The sequence below is a fragment of the Emiliania huxleyi genome (assembly GCF_000372725.1).
Source record: "Emiliania huxleyi CCMP1516 unplaced genomic scaffold EMIHUscaffold_74, whole genome shotgun sequence".
Taxonomy (NCBI): Eukaryota; Haptophyta; order Isochrysidales; family Noelaerhabdaceae; genus Emiliania; species Emiliania huxleyi.
Window position 1 is genome coordinate 114,372 of NW_005196456.1, and position 16,866 is coordinate 131,237.

At 68.0% G+C, this 16,866-nt stretch overlaps 3 protein-coding genes across 3 annotated transcripts; 2 read left to right on the forward strand and 1 right to left on the reverse strand.

The window, feature by feature from the left end:
- Positions 1 to 4,213: 4,213 nt before the first annotated feature.
- Positions 4,214 to 5,315, forward strand: EMIHUDRAFT_453083 (hypothetical protein; the record flags this gene model as incomplete). The annotated part of the gene is made up of 3 exons (XM_005760716.1): positions 4,214 to 4,726; positions 4,923 to 5,045; positions 5,205 to 5,315. The coding sequence occupies 3 exons, from the start codon at positions 4,214 to 4,216 to the stop codon at positions 5,313 to 5,315; spliced, it is 747 nt and encodes a 248-aa protein (XP_005760773.1).
- A 1,006-nt stretch (positions 5,316 to 6,321) lies between these two features.
- Positions 6,322 to 11,618, forward strand: EMIHUDRAFT_453084 (hypothetical protein; the record flags this gene model as incomplete). The annotated part of the gene is made up of 12 exons (XM_005760717.1): positions 6,322 to 6,461; positions 6,618 to 6,851; positions 7,059 to 7,373; positions 7,718 to 7,754; positions 7,826 to 7,960; positions 8,204 to 8,438; positions 8,553 to 8,593; positions 8,714 to 8,796; positions 9,371 to 9,497; positions 9,807 to 9,842; positions 10,140 to 10,456; positions 11,523 to 11,618. 11 exons carry the CDS (start codon positions 6,322 to 6,324, stop codon positions 10,449 to 10,451), a joined length of 1,695 nt encoding a protein of 564 aa, XP_005760774.1. The 3' UTR covers positions 10,452 to 10,456; positions 11,523 to 11,618.
- An 89-nt stretch (positions 11,619 to 11,707) lies between these two features.
- On the reverse strand, positions 11,708 to 12,614 carry EMIHUDRAFT_438298 (hypothetical protein). Its single transcript, XM_005760718.1, has one exon. The coding sequence runs from the start codon at positions 12,581 to 12,583 to the stop codon at positions 11,813 to 11,815; it is 771 nt and encodes a 256-aa protein (XP_005760775.1). The 5' UTR covers positions 12,584 to 12,614; the 3' UTR covers positions 11,708 to 11,812.
- Between the last annotated feature and the right edge of the window lie 4,252 nt (positions 12,615 to 16,866).

A 16,866-nucleotide genomic window follows, 5' to 3' on the forward strand; every position in this document is an offset into this window, starting at 1 on the left:
GAGCGGCTGACGCCCGAGCTGCACCTCAAGCTCTCAAAGAAGGTCGCGCAGCTCACCAAGGCGCGCCTCAAAGCCCAGTGCCGCCGGGTGGCCGTCACGTGTCTTCAGCATGACGTCGCATCATGCGTCGCAGGTCATTGCGCACCTCAACACGCGCAACGAGGACGCCGAGGCACGCACAGCCGAGGCCGAAGCGACGCACGCGGCCGAGCTCGCCCAGCTCACCGCCGACGCCGAGGCCAAGTGCAGCGCGCTGCGCTCGAGGGCCGACGGCGCGTTCCCGATAGTAGTCGGACGAGGGCGGGCAGTCCGCGAGCGCAGAAAGTCCCTGTAGCCGAGGACCAGCCGAGACCCGGCGCTGCGCGTCGATCATAGAGAGACGCTGCCGGCCGTGTCCTGAGCAGGTGCGGCAGCCGAGGCGCGGGCGGCTGCGCGGGCAGAGGCGGAGGAGGCGCTGAAGAGGGCCGAAGAGGGCGCTGCGTCAGAGCGGGCGCGCGGGCGCGCCGAGCTGGACGAGGCCAAGGCGCGGCTCGCCGCTGCGGAGGCTGCGGCCGCCGCCGCCGCCGAGGCTGCTCGCACCGAGGCCGCGGCCGCAGTGCAGAGTGCTAGGGGCGAGTTGACAGCGCGAGTAGAGGAGCTGGACCAGGCGATAATGGACTGCCGCGCGGGCGCGTCGGGCGAAGCCACCCTGCGAGCCGAGCTCGAGGAGGTCGTGCGGTCGCACAACGCGCGCCTGCAGCCGAATGCTCGCCGAAGGAACGAACTCGTTGATGAGGGGTTGGCTCATGACTGATCCTCAGGCGCGCTACAGCCAGATGCTGGCGGAGAAGATGGGGACGGAGGAGCGGCTCGGCGCAGAGCTCAAGGCCGAGAGAGACCAGCGAAACAGTAGAGATGCGGCCGAGATACAGCCTGGATATGGTACCCGAGATCAGCGTGATAGGCAGCTAGACTTCGGGGACCCAACGCCTCCAACGACCCGCCTATCCACTACCACCATCCCCGCCCGCCCCCAACCGCCCTCCCCCAGTTCCTCCTCCCCTCGCCTCCTCACCCCCGCCCCCTCGTCATACGCCGCCCTCCCGCCGGTGCCCCAGGCCAAAAAACGCGAGCTCGAGGCGGGACGAAGAGAGGCGGAGGCGGCGGCGTCGAAACTACGAGACGAGGTGGAGCGAGAGGCGCAGGCGGCCGCGGCGGCCGAGGCCGCGGCGGCGGCAGCGGCAGCGGCGGCGGAGGAGGCGGCCGGGCGGTCCACCCAGCTGGAGGCGCGCGTAGCTGGACCTCTCGAGGGGCGTCGCTCGGAAAGTGAGCTTGTGCCCTCCCTCCGTCCTGCAGGCGAAGGTGCAGCAGCTCGAGGCGTCGCTGGCCGACGCGGCGGCGCGGGAGGCGCGGGCGAGGGCCGAGGCGGAGCGCGAGGCGGCGGAGGCGGCGGCCCGTGCAGCGGCGCTTGAGGCAGCGGTGAGCGAGGAGCGCGCGCGCGCGGCAGAGGCGGCGGCAGAGGCCGATGGATCGATTGCCGACTTGCGGCGCCAGGCGGCGGCCAACCTCGGCCAGCCTCGGCCAGCCTCGGCCAACCTCGGCCAACCTCGGCCAACCTCGGAGCCAACCTCGGCCAACCTCGGCCAACCTCGACCAACCTCAACCTATTGGCATACCTCGGCAAACCTCGGCAAACCTCGGCAACCTCGGCAAAACTTGGCTCCAGGCGGCGGCCCTTGGCTCGCAGCACGAGGTGGCGGCGGAGGAGGCGGGGAGGCTGCGCGCCGAAGTGGGCCGTCTGCAGGTTGTGCCGACGCTCTCAGCCCGCAGCCTCAGCTCATGCCCTGAAGGCGCACACCTTGCGCCGCCGTAACTAGGCGGAGGAGGCGCGGCTGCTAGCCGAGGGCGGCGCGCTGAGGGCGGAGGCCGAGAGGCGGGCGGCGGCGGCGGGCGAGGAGCGGAAGCGTGTGGCGGCCGAGTCCGCCGCAGCCGCCCGCCAGCTGGAGGAGGGGGAGGCGGCGCTGAGGCGGGAGCAGGCGTCGCTCAACGCGATTTCGGTCCACCCGGTGTGAGCAGCGTCTTCACAGCTAGAGGTGTGAGCAGGAGTCCCACGCGGCGACACGGCGCGGCTTTGGGGCGCGGGGGTGGCGCGGCCAACCTCGGCCAACTTCGGCCAACCTCGGCCAACCTCTGGCTACAGGTGCGGCCTCGAGGAGCGGGTACAGGCCGGCCTGCAGAGGTTGGATGCGGCGGAGGCGGCGGCGCGGGCGGCGAAGGAGGCGGCGGCGAAAGAGGCGACGGCGGCGGCACAGGCGGCCAAGGAGGCGCAGGAGGCGCAGGAGGCAGAGGCGCGGGCGCGGGCGAGGGCGCAGGAGGAGGCTGCGGCGGCGGCGGCGGCGGCGGCGGAGGCATCGGACCCTCGGCCCACCGACGCTATCTCCCTTGATCGTCAGCCCCGCTGTGCTTGCCACGCCAGGCGGCGCTTCAAAAGGCGACAGCCGGCGGAGCAGACGCCAGCGCGAGGGCGGCGGAGCTCGAGGCGGCGCTGGCTGCGGCTCGGGCCGAGGTGGCCAAGGCGGCCGGGCGGGCGTCGGCTGCAGAGAAGGAGGCGGCGCAGGAGCGCGCTGCGAAAGCAGAGGCTGAGCGTGCGGCCGCCGCCCGGTTGGCGCAGCGGGAGACGGCGTGGCGGCGGGAGGCAGAGGAGGCGCAGGCGGCAGCCGCCGCGGCGGCGGCGGGCGCCGCTGCTGACGTGCAGGCGGCGACTGCACGCGCGTTGGCCGCCGAGGAGGCTGCCGCTGCGGGGCGGCAGGCGCTAGACGAGTCGGTGGCGTCGCTCGACGCGGCGAAGGCGGCGGCGGGAAAGGAGGAGGCGCATCACTCGCCGCGATGCAGCCACCCGCCCTGCGCTCTCTCCCCAGCCAACCTCCCACCCCCTCCCCCGCCCTCGCTGCAGGAGCGGCTGCAGTCGGAGCTCTCACGCCTCACCGCCGAGGCGAGACATTGCTGAGATACAGCGGAGACCTAGCCGATGCACAGTCGAGATAGGCTGCCGTTGGATCTCCACGCCTCACTGCCGAGGCGAGACACGCCGCCTCCCTCCCACCCCAACTTTCAGGCGGCGGCGCGCGAAGCCAAGCTCGACGCGGCACGCGCAGAGGGTGATGCGTCTCGCGACGCGGCCGGCCGCCAGCTGCAGCAGGCGGAGCGACGCGCGGAGGCGGCGGAGGCGGAAGCGGCGTCGTTGCGCCCCGATGCGGAGGCTCTACCGGCGGCGCGTGCGGAAGCGGCGGCGCTGGCGGCAGCGCTCGACGCACAGGAGCGCAAGGCGGCGACGGCACATGACGAGGCGGGGGCGGCGGCCTCGGAGGCGGCGGCGGCACTGCAGAACGCGCGTGACGAGGCGGCGCGGCAGAGTACGCGCGCAGCGGCGGCGGAGGCCGAGGCGGCCAGCGCGTCGGCGGAGGGCGCCGAGCTCGCATCTCAGGTTGGCGCGCTGGAGACGCTGCTCGAGACGGAGCGAAGGGAGGGGAGGCGGGCGGTGGAGGCGGCAGCGGCGGCGACAGAGGCGGCAGTGCTCGCCGGCGATGAGGCAGTGGCGGCCGCAGTCCGCGAGGGCGAGGAGGTCTCCGAAACACCTCCGAGCCAATCTCAAAGACACCTTCTCTCTCTCTCTCGCCCGCTATGTGCCTTACGCTGTCGTGTGCCCAAATTCCTTGCCCTCCCATCACCCCACCCCCTCCCACATACACGCCACGCTCGTGGCCGACACACGATGTGTCCACAGGCGCTCAGACTCGCCGTCAAGCAGGCAGCCGCGACGGCGGAAACAGAGGCGGAGCGATTGCGCGGCGAGGCGGGTGCAGGCGGAGCGGCGCGCACCGTCGGCGCCCACGCGAGCGGGCGTTTAGTGAGGTACGTCGAAACTCGAACCACCAGTCCGACGCGCACTACAGTTATCGAAAATATGTGCATTCGTGAGGTCTAAAGTAGAGCGCGCAGGGCGGATGGGGGGGCACACGTGGTCACACCGTGCGTGCAGCACGCGAGACACACCACTCACGTGTGGAAAGAGAGCGAACCGCGAAGGAGAGGAGGGAGAAGAGGGAGAGAGGGAGAGGAGAGGAGGGGGGCGGGGAGGGTGAGTGGGCGCGTCAGACGCGAAAACTCTTCTGCGCAGCTGGAATACTTTCTGACAACCGACGGCGACTCTCTCTCCAAGCGGGGTGCTAGATCTATGTCTATGTCTGTTCAGCACATCGTACCTGGCATCCCTGCGGCAGCGCTCGCCGCCGGCGCGGCCCTACCATTTCCGCCCCGACTGCCAGCCTCGCCGCCTTCGCCGCCCGCCGCTCCATTCTACGGATACACCGCCTACCACGAGCCGCGCCTCCCTTGGCGCAGCGCGCTCGACGAATGCGTGCGTCGGGGCGGCACGCTCGCCAAGGCGGCGACGCCCGCAGCCAGCGATCTCCTGCTGCAGTCGGTCGACGGGGCCTGGAGGTCGAGCGTGCCGACAGGCGACAGCGTGCGGTTTGTGGTGCACGACGAGTACTGGATCGGAGGCACGGACCAGATCCAGGAGGCGGACTGGCGGTGGGTGGCGGACGGCAGTAAAATGGCGTGGTTCAACTGGGCGGATGCGGCCAGAATCAACGGCCCCAGAGCCTCCAAGCAGCACTGCCTCGTGCTCGCACGCCGTCTCGCCGGAGGCTGGCTGGACGCAAACTGCGGCGTCGCAAAGGCGTTCGTCTGCCAGGGCATCCCTCTGACGCCGCCGCCGCCGCCCACGCCGCCTACGCGCCCCTCCCCGCCGCTGCTGCCGTATCACGGCTACGTCTTGCACCCCGCCCGACCGCTCAAGACCTGGCACGAGGCCAAGGCAAGCACTCTGCCCCTCTCTGAGACACTACCAGCCTCCCGAGCCTGCCCATGGACTCTCACAGCGTGTGCTGACTCGTGTCGGCGATCATAAGCGTGCCTTCAGCAGCTGGCTGCTGCTGCTTCAGGCGGCCTGCGAGGGTGCGGGCGGCATGCTCGCCGCGGTGCAGACGCTCGCGCAGCACGAGGTGCGCTGGCTGGAGACAGAGAGAGGCGGGGTGGCAGGACGCCAGAGGGAGAGACGGTCACACACAGGAGCGACACACAATATGCACAAGACAAGGCACATCAGCCGCAGCACCCGAACCTTCTCTGAACCGTCCTCGCCCCTCACCTCTCGTGCGCAGGCGCTCCTCGCCCTCACCACCGCCCTCGCCGCATCCCCCGCCGGCACCGTGCAAGATCCGCGGCTGCTTCTCGGCAATCTCTCGGCAATACTTCGGCACTCGGCTGTATAGGCATCGCCAAGGGCAAGTTCTGGATCGGGGGCTTCGCGCCACTCGGCGGCGGAGGCGCTCTCTCTCCCGCATCTCTCCCGCATCTCGGCCACATCTCGGCTGGCCTGGTATCTCGGCGTGATCCGTGGGAGAGATCTCGGAGTGATCTCGGCGTGATCTCGCAGGCGCGTGGTACTGGACGGCTGGCGGCGAGGCGAAGGCGCCGATGCTGGGCTTCGGTCGTTGGGCGCGCGGCGAGCCGAGCAGCGCCGAGGCGGAGATGTGAGATGTGACCGAGATGTGACCGAGATGTGACCGAGATGTCGCCGAGATGTCGCCGAGATGTCGCCGAGATGTCGCCGAGATGTCGCCGAGATGTGCGAGCCGAGCGATGCTGAGGAGAAGCGCTGCCCGGCGATGCACCCGAGGTCCCCCGAGGTCCCCCGAGGTCCCCGAGATCACACCCGAGACCACACCCGAGATCAGCCGAGATCAGCCGAGACGCGCCCGAGGCAGGCGCAGCACTGCCTGGCGATGGAGGAGCAGAGCGGCTCCTGGAGCGACGAGGACTGCAGGTCGGGCCGAGAGACGCCCCCAGCTGGACGCCCCCGAGAGACACCCGAGAGACACAACCAAGACACGAGGTACACACCCGAGGTACACCCCGGAGACACACCCGAGACACCTCCGAGACACACCACCGAGGTCTCAAGAGACCCCACTCCAAACCTCACTCTGCACCAGGTCGAAGCGAGCCTTTGCCTGTGAGGCGCCGCCGCCGCCGCCGCTGCCGCCGCCTCCGCCGGCTCTCAACCTGCCGCCCTTCGCTCCTCCCGCACCCCCGACGCCGCCTCCGCCCCCCTCCTCTCCTCCGCCCCCTCCGCCCCCCGCGTCGCCGCCGCCTCCGTCGCCCTCGCCGCCGCCGCCGTCGCCGTCGCCGCCGTCGCCTCCGTCGTCGCCGCCGTCGCCGCCGTCGCCGCCCGCGCCGCCCTCGCCGCCGTTTCACGGCTTCACGCTCTTCACCGAGATGCGCACCTGGCATGACGCGCTCAAGGCGTGCGAGGGGGCGGGCGGCACGCTGGCGCGGGTCGAGTCGCCGGCGGAGTCGGAGCTGCTTCTGCAGACGATGGGGAGGACGACGAGCGCGGACGACTTTTGGATCGGCGCGTCGGACCTCCTCGCGGAAGGGCGAGGCGTCGAGCCGAGACTCGCCGAGATTGGATGCGAGACCGCCCGAGATCAGACGCCTCGGAGCCCACTTGCCATCCCTCGGAGGAGGAGCCTCTCGTACCTTCCCGGAACCTTCTCGGAACCTTCCCGCAGGCGGTGGCAGTGGGCGGGCCGCGACGGCGCAGAGCTGCGCTGGTTCCACACTGGCGCGAGGGGCAGCCCGAACAACTACAGAGTACCCATCGTGACTCGACGATTCGTTAGGTTCCACTGGCGCGAGGGGCAGCCAAACAACTACCGCAACCAGCACTGCGTCTCGGCCACACGCTCGCTCGAGGGCCGCTGGCTCGACTCGGACTGCCGCGACGCGCGCGCCTTCGCGTGCCAGTCGATCGTGCTGCCGCCGCCGGCACCGCCGGAGGCGCCGCTGCCGCCGCTGCCGCCGTTCCACGAGCCGTACCTCTCGACGGACCGACTCACCTGGCATGAGGCGCTGGCCGAGTGCCGCAGGCGCGGGCGGGTCTGGTGGATGGAGCAAGGGAGTCGGCCTCTGCTGCGCTCATTCACCACACGCGCTCGCCCCGAGTGCCGCAGGCGCGGGTCGGTCCTCGCCCGCATCGAGACCGCGGGGCAGAACGCGGCGCTGGCGGCCAAGCTGGTGGCGTCCGCGACTTGGATTGGTCTGAGCGACATGATGTCCGAGGGAGAGTGGACGTGGGCGGCAGACAGCGTCTGGCTGCCGGGGGACAAGGTGCACTGGACCCACTGGGCCGACGGCCAGCCAAACGACTACGGCAGCCAGCACTGCGCCGCCATCCTGCGGGCTGGCGCCGACACCGCGGCCAGCATGGGGGACCGCCAGGCTCTGCACGGCAAGTGGTTCGACACCGACTGCCGCGACGAGCTCCCGTACGCGTGCAAGGCCACCCCCCCGCCCGCCCCGCCCGACCCTCCGCCCTCCCCGCCCTCCACGCCGCCCGCCACGCCCCCGCCACACGCGCCCGCGGTACCCTCGGGGCGGCCCAAGCGCCCGTGGGCCGTTCCGGGCGCGGCGGCGGGGGCGGGGGCTGCGGCGGGTGCGGCGGGCGCGGGGCAGGGGGCGCCTAATGCGGCGACGGCGGTGTGCGATGGGCTCACGCGCGCCTGGGCGGGGGAGTGGGCGCACGACGCCGGCGCGGACCTGAACGTGGTGAGCGTGGCGGGGGGCGACCGGCTGCTCATCACCAACCCGGTTCGAGATTGGCCCGCGTGAGAGAGTGCATAGAGAGGCCAGCTCTCGAGAGCCCCGAGGTTGCCCTTGTATGACCCGCGAGGCCCGAGACCCGAGAGCGGCCTGAGAGTGGCACGAGAGTGCCTCGCAGGCTCGCCACTGGAGCCCCGCCTACGGCGTCCTCTCGCCCACCGACCCGCTCTCGGTCGAGTTGACCTTTGACGGCGGCACCGTCCGCGGTACGCTCTCGACGGACCTGACGCTGATCGACTGGCACAACAAGCACGTCGACCGCGAGAGACGGCCGAGAGACAGCCGAGAGACAGCCGAGAGATGCACTCGACACTCCCGTAGGCACGTGTGGTCGCGCAAGTCTGACCCGCCAGAGTGCAGCAGCCAGCCCTCGACGGCGCCGCGCCCGCTGGCCGCCGCGCCCCCGCCGCCGTGCGCGTGTACCGCGGACGGCATCTCGGGCGGCGCCTTCACCTCCTTGGACACGGTCGGGTGCAGCGACCACGACGGCTCCGAGGGGTACGACTGGTGCTATGTGGTCGACCCCGCGGGCTGCGCGACTGCCGCAGCCTCCCAGCGCTTCCCCGGCGCGGCCTGGCAAGCTTGCTCCTCGCCCCCGTCCCCGCAAGCTGCGGCAAGGGACCCGCTGCATGACCCGCCCGTCCCGTTGATGGTCCCATGCCGCGAGACGGCGGGCGAGGGCTACTGCGCGATCCACCGCTCGCAGTGCGAGACCTTCTTCTGCGCGACTTGTGCGGGCTCTAGCCGAGATCGCCCCAGAGACGGCCCGAGATTGCCCGCCTCGGCCCCGCGCCCCTCCTCCTTCTCGGCCCCCCCCCGAGAACCTTCCCGGAACCTTCCCCAAGGCGCCCTCCCCGGCTCGTGCGACTTCACGTGCGGCTTCTGCGTGCCGCCGGAGGAGCGACCCTTCCCGCCGCTGCTCGCCTTGCCGCCGCCCCCTCCCTCGCCGTCGCCGCCGCCGCCGCCCCCGCTGCCCGACTGCCACAAGCTGCTCGACGGCCGAAAGCGCGTCGGCACTGCGGGCGGCTGCGGCGACCTCGCCTTCCCGGCCAACGACTGCGAGGAGCGGGGCGTGCTCTCTCGCAGGGGGTGAGCTACAGCGGTGGTGACGTTCCGAGCTCCTTCCTCGCATAGGAGTGGGCCTTCGTCCACTCGCCTCCGGACTGGACGAGAGACGCCCTCTGCGAGCCTCCTGCGTCTGCCGGGGCTGCCTGTGCCTCCCGCCACGTGCGCGCCACAACTCCCCTGACACGGGGGAGGCAGCGGCTGCAGTGGAGAGCCGCTCTTCCTCACGCCCTCCGCCCGGAACACACAGGTCCGCCTCGAGCAGTGCCACGGCCCCCGCTCCCCGCCGCCCGCGCCGCCCGCGCCGCCGCCCGACGCGATCCCGGTCGGCCACCCGCTCTGGCTCGTCCTCTGCTCGCTCGCCGCCGCCACGCTCGCGGCGGCGGCGGGCGCGCATTACGCCGTCAAGGCGTACAAGCGATCGCGAGGCGGCTACTGCCCGAGATGCAGCCGAGATGCAGCCGAGATGTGCCGAGATGTAGCCGAGATCACGCGCTCTCTGTGCAGGCAAGCGGCTGCTCGAGGACGAGGCGAACCAGGCGTCCTACAACGAGACGGGCGACCTCGAGCTGCGGACGAGCTTCTCGTCGACGCACAGTTCTCCGGCTAAGTCTCCGGCTAAGTCTCCGGTCGCCGTCGCCCGAGCGCCCGCAGGCACACCGAAACTGACCGAGTTTGGGCGGCGGGTCTCCGGCTCCGCCGCCGCGGCGCGGGTCCGGAAAGAGGTCGCCCGCCCCACCCGACCCCCACACCCTCCACACCCACCTACACACCTCACGCACGCACACCGGCCGTGCACTTTCAATGCCGTGGGGCTCCACCCCTGTCTTCGCGTATGGAGCTACCTGACCTGACCTGACCTAACCTGACACCACACCTGTCCAGGCTACGCATAGGAGCTCCACCTCGGCTGCACCTCGGCTGCTTCTTTGCCTTAGGTCGCATCACGCATCCCCTTTGCGCGAGGCGCCGCCCGCGCCGCCCTCTCGCCCGCGCCGTCCGGCCCGGACCTGGCGGACCTGGCGCCCGCCGAGGCCGAGTCGCCGCCGAAGCTATTTTTCGCCAAGCCAGTCGCGCCACAGCAGACCTCGCCGCCGGGCGCCCCCGCCCCCGCCCCCGCCGCTGCCTCTCCCGCCTCCTCCGCCGCCGCCGCCCCCCGGGTTGCGCCCGCCGCGGCGACAGGGGATCCACCCGCCCCCGCACTTGAGGAGCCACTTGCACCCGCCCCCGCTGCGCCTGCGCTCGTGGAGGCCGCCGCCTCGCCGCCTGCTGAGGCGGCGGTCGCGGGCTCCTCAAGTGGCTCCTCGGGGGCGCCGGGGGCGGTGCCGGCGCGTGGCTCGCTGGCGGACTTGACGGCGGGCCTCGAGGTGGCCAGGGCGGCGAGGGAGGCGAGGGAGGCGAGGCTGAGCGCAGCGAGCGCGTTCAAGTCGCGGGTCCGCCTGCCGGCGGGCTTGCCGGGCCTCATGGGCAAGGAGCCCAAGGACTCGAACGCGCTCGTGGTCCTCGAGGTTGGCGTCGGGGGAGGCAAGTCGGCCCGGCTGCCAGTCCACGCCGGGGACATCCCGGCGGTCATCGCGGCCAAGTTTGCGAGCGAGCACGGGTTGCCGGCCGCGTATGAGCAGAAGCTGGTTGGGATGATTGAGCAGCAGGTGGCCATCCACTCGCAGGGAGGGGCATGAGAGAGGCGCCGACACGGGCTATAGGCAGGGGCGGGGAGAAGCGCGGGGCGTGGCGGGGCGGGGTGTAGGTTCATGGGGCAGACAGAGACCATATGTTCGGAAGGCTGAGCTGGTGCGTGAGCGCGAAGCGGAGCGGAAGCGCCTGGGCAGAGGCTCGCTGTTCACTAGATTTTTCTCTTGGGAGCCACAAGCTGAAGCGCCTACTCAATTGCGGCACAGACGGTCGTCTGGTCCTGTTGTAGAGCACGGTCTTGCATTGCCGCCCCGCCGCCGGCGGGCGGCGGTGAGTTTCTCGTGTCATGTCCGACCATGTGTGCGACACAATGGTTGGGTAGTATAGGGCTAGAGGGTCGCTCTACACTTAGCCTCTGCAGCGAGCGAGCGCTCAACTTTCTTAGCCCCCGCACGGAGCCGGGCTCAGACTTAGACGCTGTATGGTCGGGGGCCATGAACTTAGACGACACAAGGCCAACTCCGGGTAAAACCCGGCACACCTGCAAAAGTCCAGGTTTACCCGAAAAGTACCTGGACGCGTCCCGACCAACGTATGCCGCGCACGACGCCATATCGCCTTGTCCCAGGGCCAGTGCGCTACTTGCGGCGCGCACAACTCCTGCTCAAGTACGCGCACCGTACCATATGCTGCCGCTATGCGTGCCTTAAGGCGGCTGCGGCGAAGCGGCGGGCGCGGCGTGCCGATGGCAGTGCGGACGATGCGGTTGCGATGTGTTCTGCTTCAAGATCGTGGAGGTGCTTGGCATGCACTTCTGCGATCCCAATCAGCTCATCGCAACGAAGCAGCGCAACAAGCTGGCTGCTGCCAACAAGGCCCTATGCTACCTCACGCGCGGATCGTTCAAAGAGGACCAGCATACACAGGCTTCTGTGACATGTGCGTTTGTTTGAGCTTGAGGCTATTTGTGAGAACTGTTTGGCTTGAAGATTGCGCTCGGCCCCAGGCCGTGCCACGGCAGACTTAGCCCGCATAAGACCAACTTAATAAGAGGCTGCCGCCGATCTTTTAAGCCGTAGACCGCGTAAGCACCCCAGCGTGCCAAGAGGCACACTTAGACCCGCTAACGGCTAAGCCTCGAGGCTCAGAACTTAGACTACTGGTGCCCACACGCAAGTCGCCAACGATCTGGATCTGCGACAAACAATCTACAATGTAGTTTTCAAATCACCTCGGCTGCCTCGCGCCGCTCGCCAAATTCTTTGCGCATCATGTCCCCGCGCTCACGCCTCACGGCGCGAAATCATCCCCTGCCTCTGTAAAACTCTAACAGTACGACGCTTCACAGTACAGCGGTGAGCGAGGGCCTGGGAGGGTGGAAGCACGTACGTGCCGACTGCCCAATCGCCTATCCAAAGGGGTTGAAGCCAAACCCAAAGGTGGGGCGGCCGCCGGGGGAGAAGATCTCCGAGTGCACTCGGCTGCAGCAGAGCTTGACCTCGGGCGCGCCATCCACGGACGGCAGGACCTGCTTCACGTCGAGCGAGAGGCTTTGCATGTTGAGGAAGGAGAGCTGGCCGAGCGGCAGCACCGCGGGCAGCAGCACGGTCACATTTGTCTTTTGCAGGCCGGGCGGGAGCGGGCACGGCCGGCCGGAGAAATGCACGCCGCCCAAGCCCAGCGGGATGGCGATCGCCTGCGCGTCGCAAGTGCTGCCCGACATCGAGAAGGGGAAGCCAGACGCGGCTGCCGCAAAGGCCGTTCCAGGCGGCGTGGCGATCCGGTTGAGCGTTGCAAACACGATGGTCAGGTTTCTGCCCAGCGGGAGCGTCTGTTTGCCCTTGAATCGTGGGGTGGGAGCGCCGGTGCTGGTGTAGTAGACGTCGAGGCCCACCACCTTGGCATGGTACTCGCCGGGCGGATCGTCGCCGTCGTCCTCGGAGCAGTCGGACCACTCGAGTGTGAGCTCGACGCGGCCGTCGGCGTCACCGTCGCCATCCTTGTCAAAGCCCGCGTCTCCTGCGGCGCCATCCTTGCCAAAGCCCTCTCCTGCGGCGACGGCGTCGCCGACCTTTTCAAAGCCCGCTTCAGATCCTGCACCGAGCACCACAGCCTGTGGCGCCCGCGTATTGAAGGTGCCTACGAGAAGCAGCAGCGCACAGGCAGACACATAACCCATGACTGCCTGTACAGAGTTGAAACCGCCCCGAACGGATTAGGGGGTCCTTACGACTTTGGGTCTCTGGGGGGAAAAAACGACCTATGTTTTGTGTCCAAGGGGGTTCTCCCGGGGGTTGTTGGGGGATTTCCCAACCCCCCTCCGGGGGCCTCCCCCACGAGGCGGCCCCCCCCCGGGGTGGCCCGCCGCCCCACCTGGGGGCACCAACCACCGGCGGGCCACGCCCGCGGACGGCCCCCCCCCCCCCCCCCCCCCACCACCACCACCACACCACCAGCCACCACCACGTATTGTTCTGAACCCGTAGTGTGAGCGGTGGTGCCGCACGGCCGCTCTTCACCTTTGCGGTGTGCGGGTGGTGCCGCGGCGTGGCGCTGGTGGGGGAGGGGGGGGTACGGGGCCGTGCGCCAGCGTGGCCCGCCCGTGGTTGGTGCCCCTAGGTCGGGCAGCGAGCTACCCCCCCGGGACGGCGCATCGCGAGTGAGGCCCCTGGCGCCTGGGTGGGGCAGGTGAGGGAGGGGGCGGGGGCGGCCGGGCCCCGGTGAGCCCCGGGTGAGGCCCGCCCCCCTCCCGTCCCGGGGCTACTGTGATAGGCACATAAGAAAAGACGGTAACGAACCCAGGTGGGGAAACTCCGCGCACCTAGGTAGGGGAAACAGAAGAGTGGTCCTTGCGCGAGGAGAGCTTGATACACTCGAGGGGCCATACGCCGCGAGGAGAGCTTGATACACTCGAGGGGCCATACGCCGCGAGGAGGGCGGAGTTGCGCCGAGAGGCGAGAAAAGCCGCGAGAGCAAGGGATCGGCAGGCAGGCGGCGGCGTCGTCGCAGAACGAGGCAGAGGAGAGCGACGCGACCACGCGACAGAGGATGAAGCGACAAGAGGGAGAACGACGAGAGTGGGACGACCGCGAGGTGGCATGAAGGGCAGCGAGAATCGGCGAGGGACACTGCGAAGGGAGATAGGAAGAGGCGGACGCCCAAGGGTGGGCGACGGCTAGCACTCCACACTCCTCCTCTGACTCCTTAATTTGTGGTGGCGGCGTGCCGTCCTCCCATGCGACGGTGTATCATTCACTTTATGCCACGTTTGCATATCCCATTCACTTTATGCCACCGTTGCATATCCCGGGATATGCAACGGTGGCATAAAGTGAATGATACACCGTCGCAAAACTGCATTGGGTCTCGAGTTCAAATCCCGCAGTTCGACTCGGCGCAAAAAAAACCAGACGGGCGTTGTCACTGGTTCGAAACCCACCTTAGCGTTCACCTGCTATCCGCCGGTACGAAAAGAAAGAAAGACTTTTATACAACAAAGAGCTCCCTCGCACGACACTAAGGGATGCGACGGTGTATCATTCACTTTATGCCACCGTTGCAATTCCGGATATGCAACGGTGGCATAAAGTGAATGAAGATACACCGTCGCATCCCATCCCTCCCCTTTTGGGCTCTCTGTTTTCTTCTTAGTGTCGTGCGAGGGAGCTCTTTGTTGCAGCGCTGTTTGTGTCGCCCGAAACGCCGCATGTATTGTACCTCTGCGCTCTGGCGGGCCAAAGATCGACTCGCATGTCGATTTTATGACTCGACGGCGGCATGGAGGCATCACGTCTCCATGCCGCCGTCAGGTCGGAGCCAGTCTGCGGCGACCACAGGTACATAAGAGCTTTTCGCTTGAGCGAGGTACATAAGAGCTTATTCACATTGCAACTGCACAACGCCTGGCCTTCAGGAAGGAAATCCCACATCCGAGAGAGCGTCACGTTCGCTTCCCGCATCGCGCACAGCAGTGTATTCTCCGAAAACGCGGCCACTTTTGAGGCGAGGAGCCGGTTGCGGCAGCGCTCGGCAAAGGCGCCGCCCCCGCCGGCCCAGGCAGCGTGCAGCGCGCTGCCGAGAGCGACCATGGCAGCGGCTGGCGCGCTCCAGAAGCACCAGTCGAGGTGCTTGAAGTTTGGGTGGCCGCACTGGTTGACTTCGCGGGAGGGTAGCAGCCGGCGAGCACGTGCGGCAACGTGCCCCCATCCCGTGGAGCTGATGATGTTGCGTCGGTACTCACTCTTTTTTGTAAGTGATGCGAAGCGTGAGCTCCCAACATCTGCTCTGAGGCGCACTGCCGCCGAGTAGAGACCTCCTTTCAGGTGCGCATGGCGCTGCATGAGCTCGACCCCGAAAGTAATGCTGGCCGAGTTCATTCGTGTCCCCCCCAGCGCCTCCCAGTTTGTCCACGAATGAGAGTCTGACGTCAGCGCGCTGTCGTTCTGCGTTCCGACGGCTATGCTCACTGGCGCCAACGCCTCAGCAATCTGCGCCACGCAGCGCCAAGATTTCGTTGCGGAGAGCTGACCTTGCAGGGTGTCGTACCTTCGCCCCTTTGCCTTGGGTCCAATCCAATCGAGAGCATCCCAGGTATGAATGAAGACATCGCAGGAGCGGTTGAACGCCTCGTGGCAGCGCTGCTGGTGTGTTTGCAGCACCGTGACGCCGCCCGCCCTCTCGCATGTGTCGCGGAGGTGGCCCGTGAAGATGAGTGCAGCGCCGAGTCTCCGTTCGGATGGCGGGGCGAACTGCGCTGGCAGAACGGGCGCGGTTGGCCAGCCGCCGCCGGGCATACACCCTCCCGCCAACTGTCTGAAAGGGCAATATAACCAGGTTCGTTGTGAAGAGTGGGCGCGCCACCCAAGAGCCTAGGTAGGTGCGGATCGGCAAGGCGCAACGATCTTTTTGCCTTATTACATCATCCTTGGGTTGTGATCTAAGAACTTGAAAGCAACCACGCACCAGGGGTTAGAGCCTGTTTTTGCCACTTCGTTAGCTCTCCAGGGGTCTCTAATCTTGAAATCCGAGACCCAAATATCAGACCTTGCTTCAAAATCAAAGGTTTGCTTGCCACTGCGTTGCCCGGCGCCCGCGCCTAATTTTCCTTAGGGTCGCGCTGCGTCTCACATTTGTCCGTGCGCGCTCCCAGCGCCGAGCCGCGGCTCCACGCGCCACCTGGGCTGCCTCTGGCACGGCCGGGGTCCGCCGAGAGGCTGGGCTTGGCCGGCGGCGCGACGCGTGGCCTGTGCTGCGGCCATCTCGGACGTTCAAGCGGCGCCAGCCAGCGGCTCGGCCGCGCATCCTTCACACACGCCGCCACGACCGGGATGAGAGGGCCCGGTGTCGAGCCCTGGTGCGAGCTGCATGCGAGGGGCGGCTATGGCCACAGCAGGTTCACCAGATGGACGTCAAAGCTGCCGTCGGCGTGCTGTCGTGGGGAGAGCCCGAGACCGCTGCAGAGGAGCCGAGTGCAGTGGCGAGCCAGAGGCTACCTGGGTCGCCAAGTGGTGGTCCTTGCCCATTCTGAGCAGGGCTGTGCTTTGGTGGGGCTGTGCTTGAGCATGTGTGAACTGGGAGTGCGTGCCGGCGGTGTCTGTGGGTGAAACAGGCGTGTGTGAGGCTGCAAGAGCCGTGGTATGAGCCAGAGTGAGCTTCATCACCCAAAGTAAGGACGGTCTGGGACAGCCCAGGCTTGATCCTGATGGGCCTGGGCCAGGAGAGCGACAGAGAAGGCGAGCTGGCGAGCTGGGAAGCCGCTTCGTCGGCATGGCCGGTGTGCGTGTTCACACGAGATGCAAGTGCCAAAAAGCGTTGTTTGCGGCTATTGCTCAAAACTGTGGGAGAGAAGGCCTACATATTATGACTGTACCCATGACTCTGGTGCATGAGGGCTGCGGGACGGGACGTATCGCGGTCGTTGGCGCCGATGATGACCTCCGGAAAGCCCTCGCAATCGCCTCGGATGGGGTCTACCGGGGACAATCTCGAGCCCTCTCCTTGGCACCACGAGCCGGTGTGGGCTTGAAGACCCGAGTTGAGTGCGGTTTCAGACACCTCAGGCCTGCTACTGATAGGCCTGGGCCTGGAGAGCAACAGAGAAGGCGAGGTGGTGAGCTGAGAGGCTGGAGAGTCCGCGGGTGACCTTGTCACGATGCAAGTGCCAAAAAGCGTTGTTTGCGGCTATTGCTCAAAACTGTGGGAGAGAAGGCCTACATATTATGACTGTACCCATGACTCTGGTGCATGAGGGCTGCGGGTCGGGACGTATCGCGGTCGTTGGCGCCGATAATGACCTCCGTAATGCCCTCGCAATCGCCTCGGATGGGGTCTACCGGGGACAATCTCGAGCCCTCTCCGTGGCATCACGAGCCAATGTGGGCTTGAAGACCCAAGATAAGTGTGGTTTCAGACACCTCAGGCTTGCTACGGATGGGCCTGGGCCTGGAGAGCAACAGAGAAGGC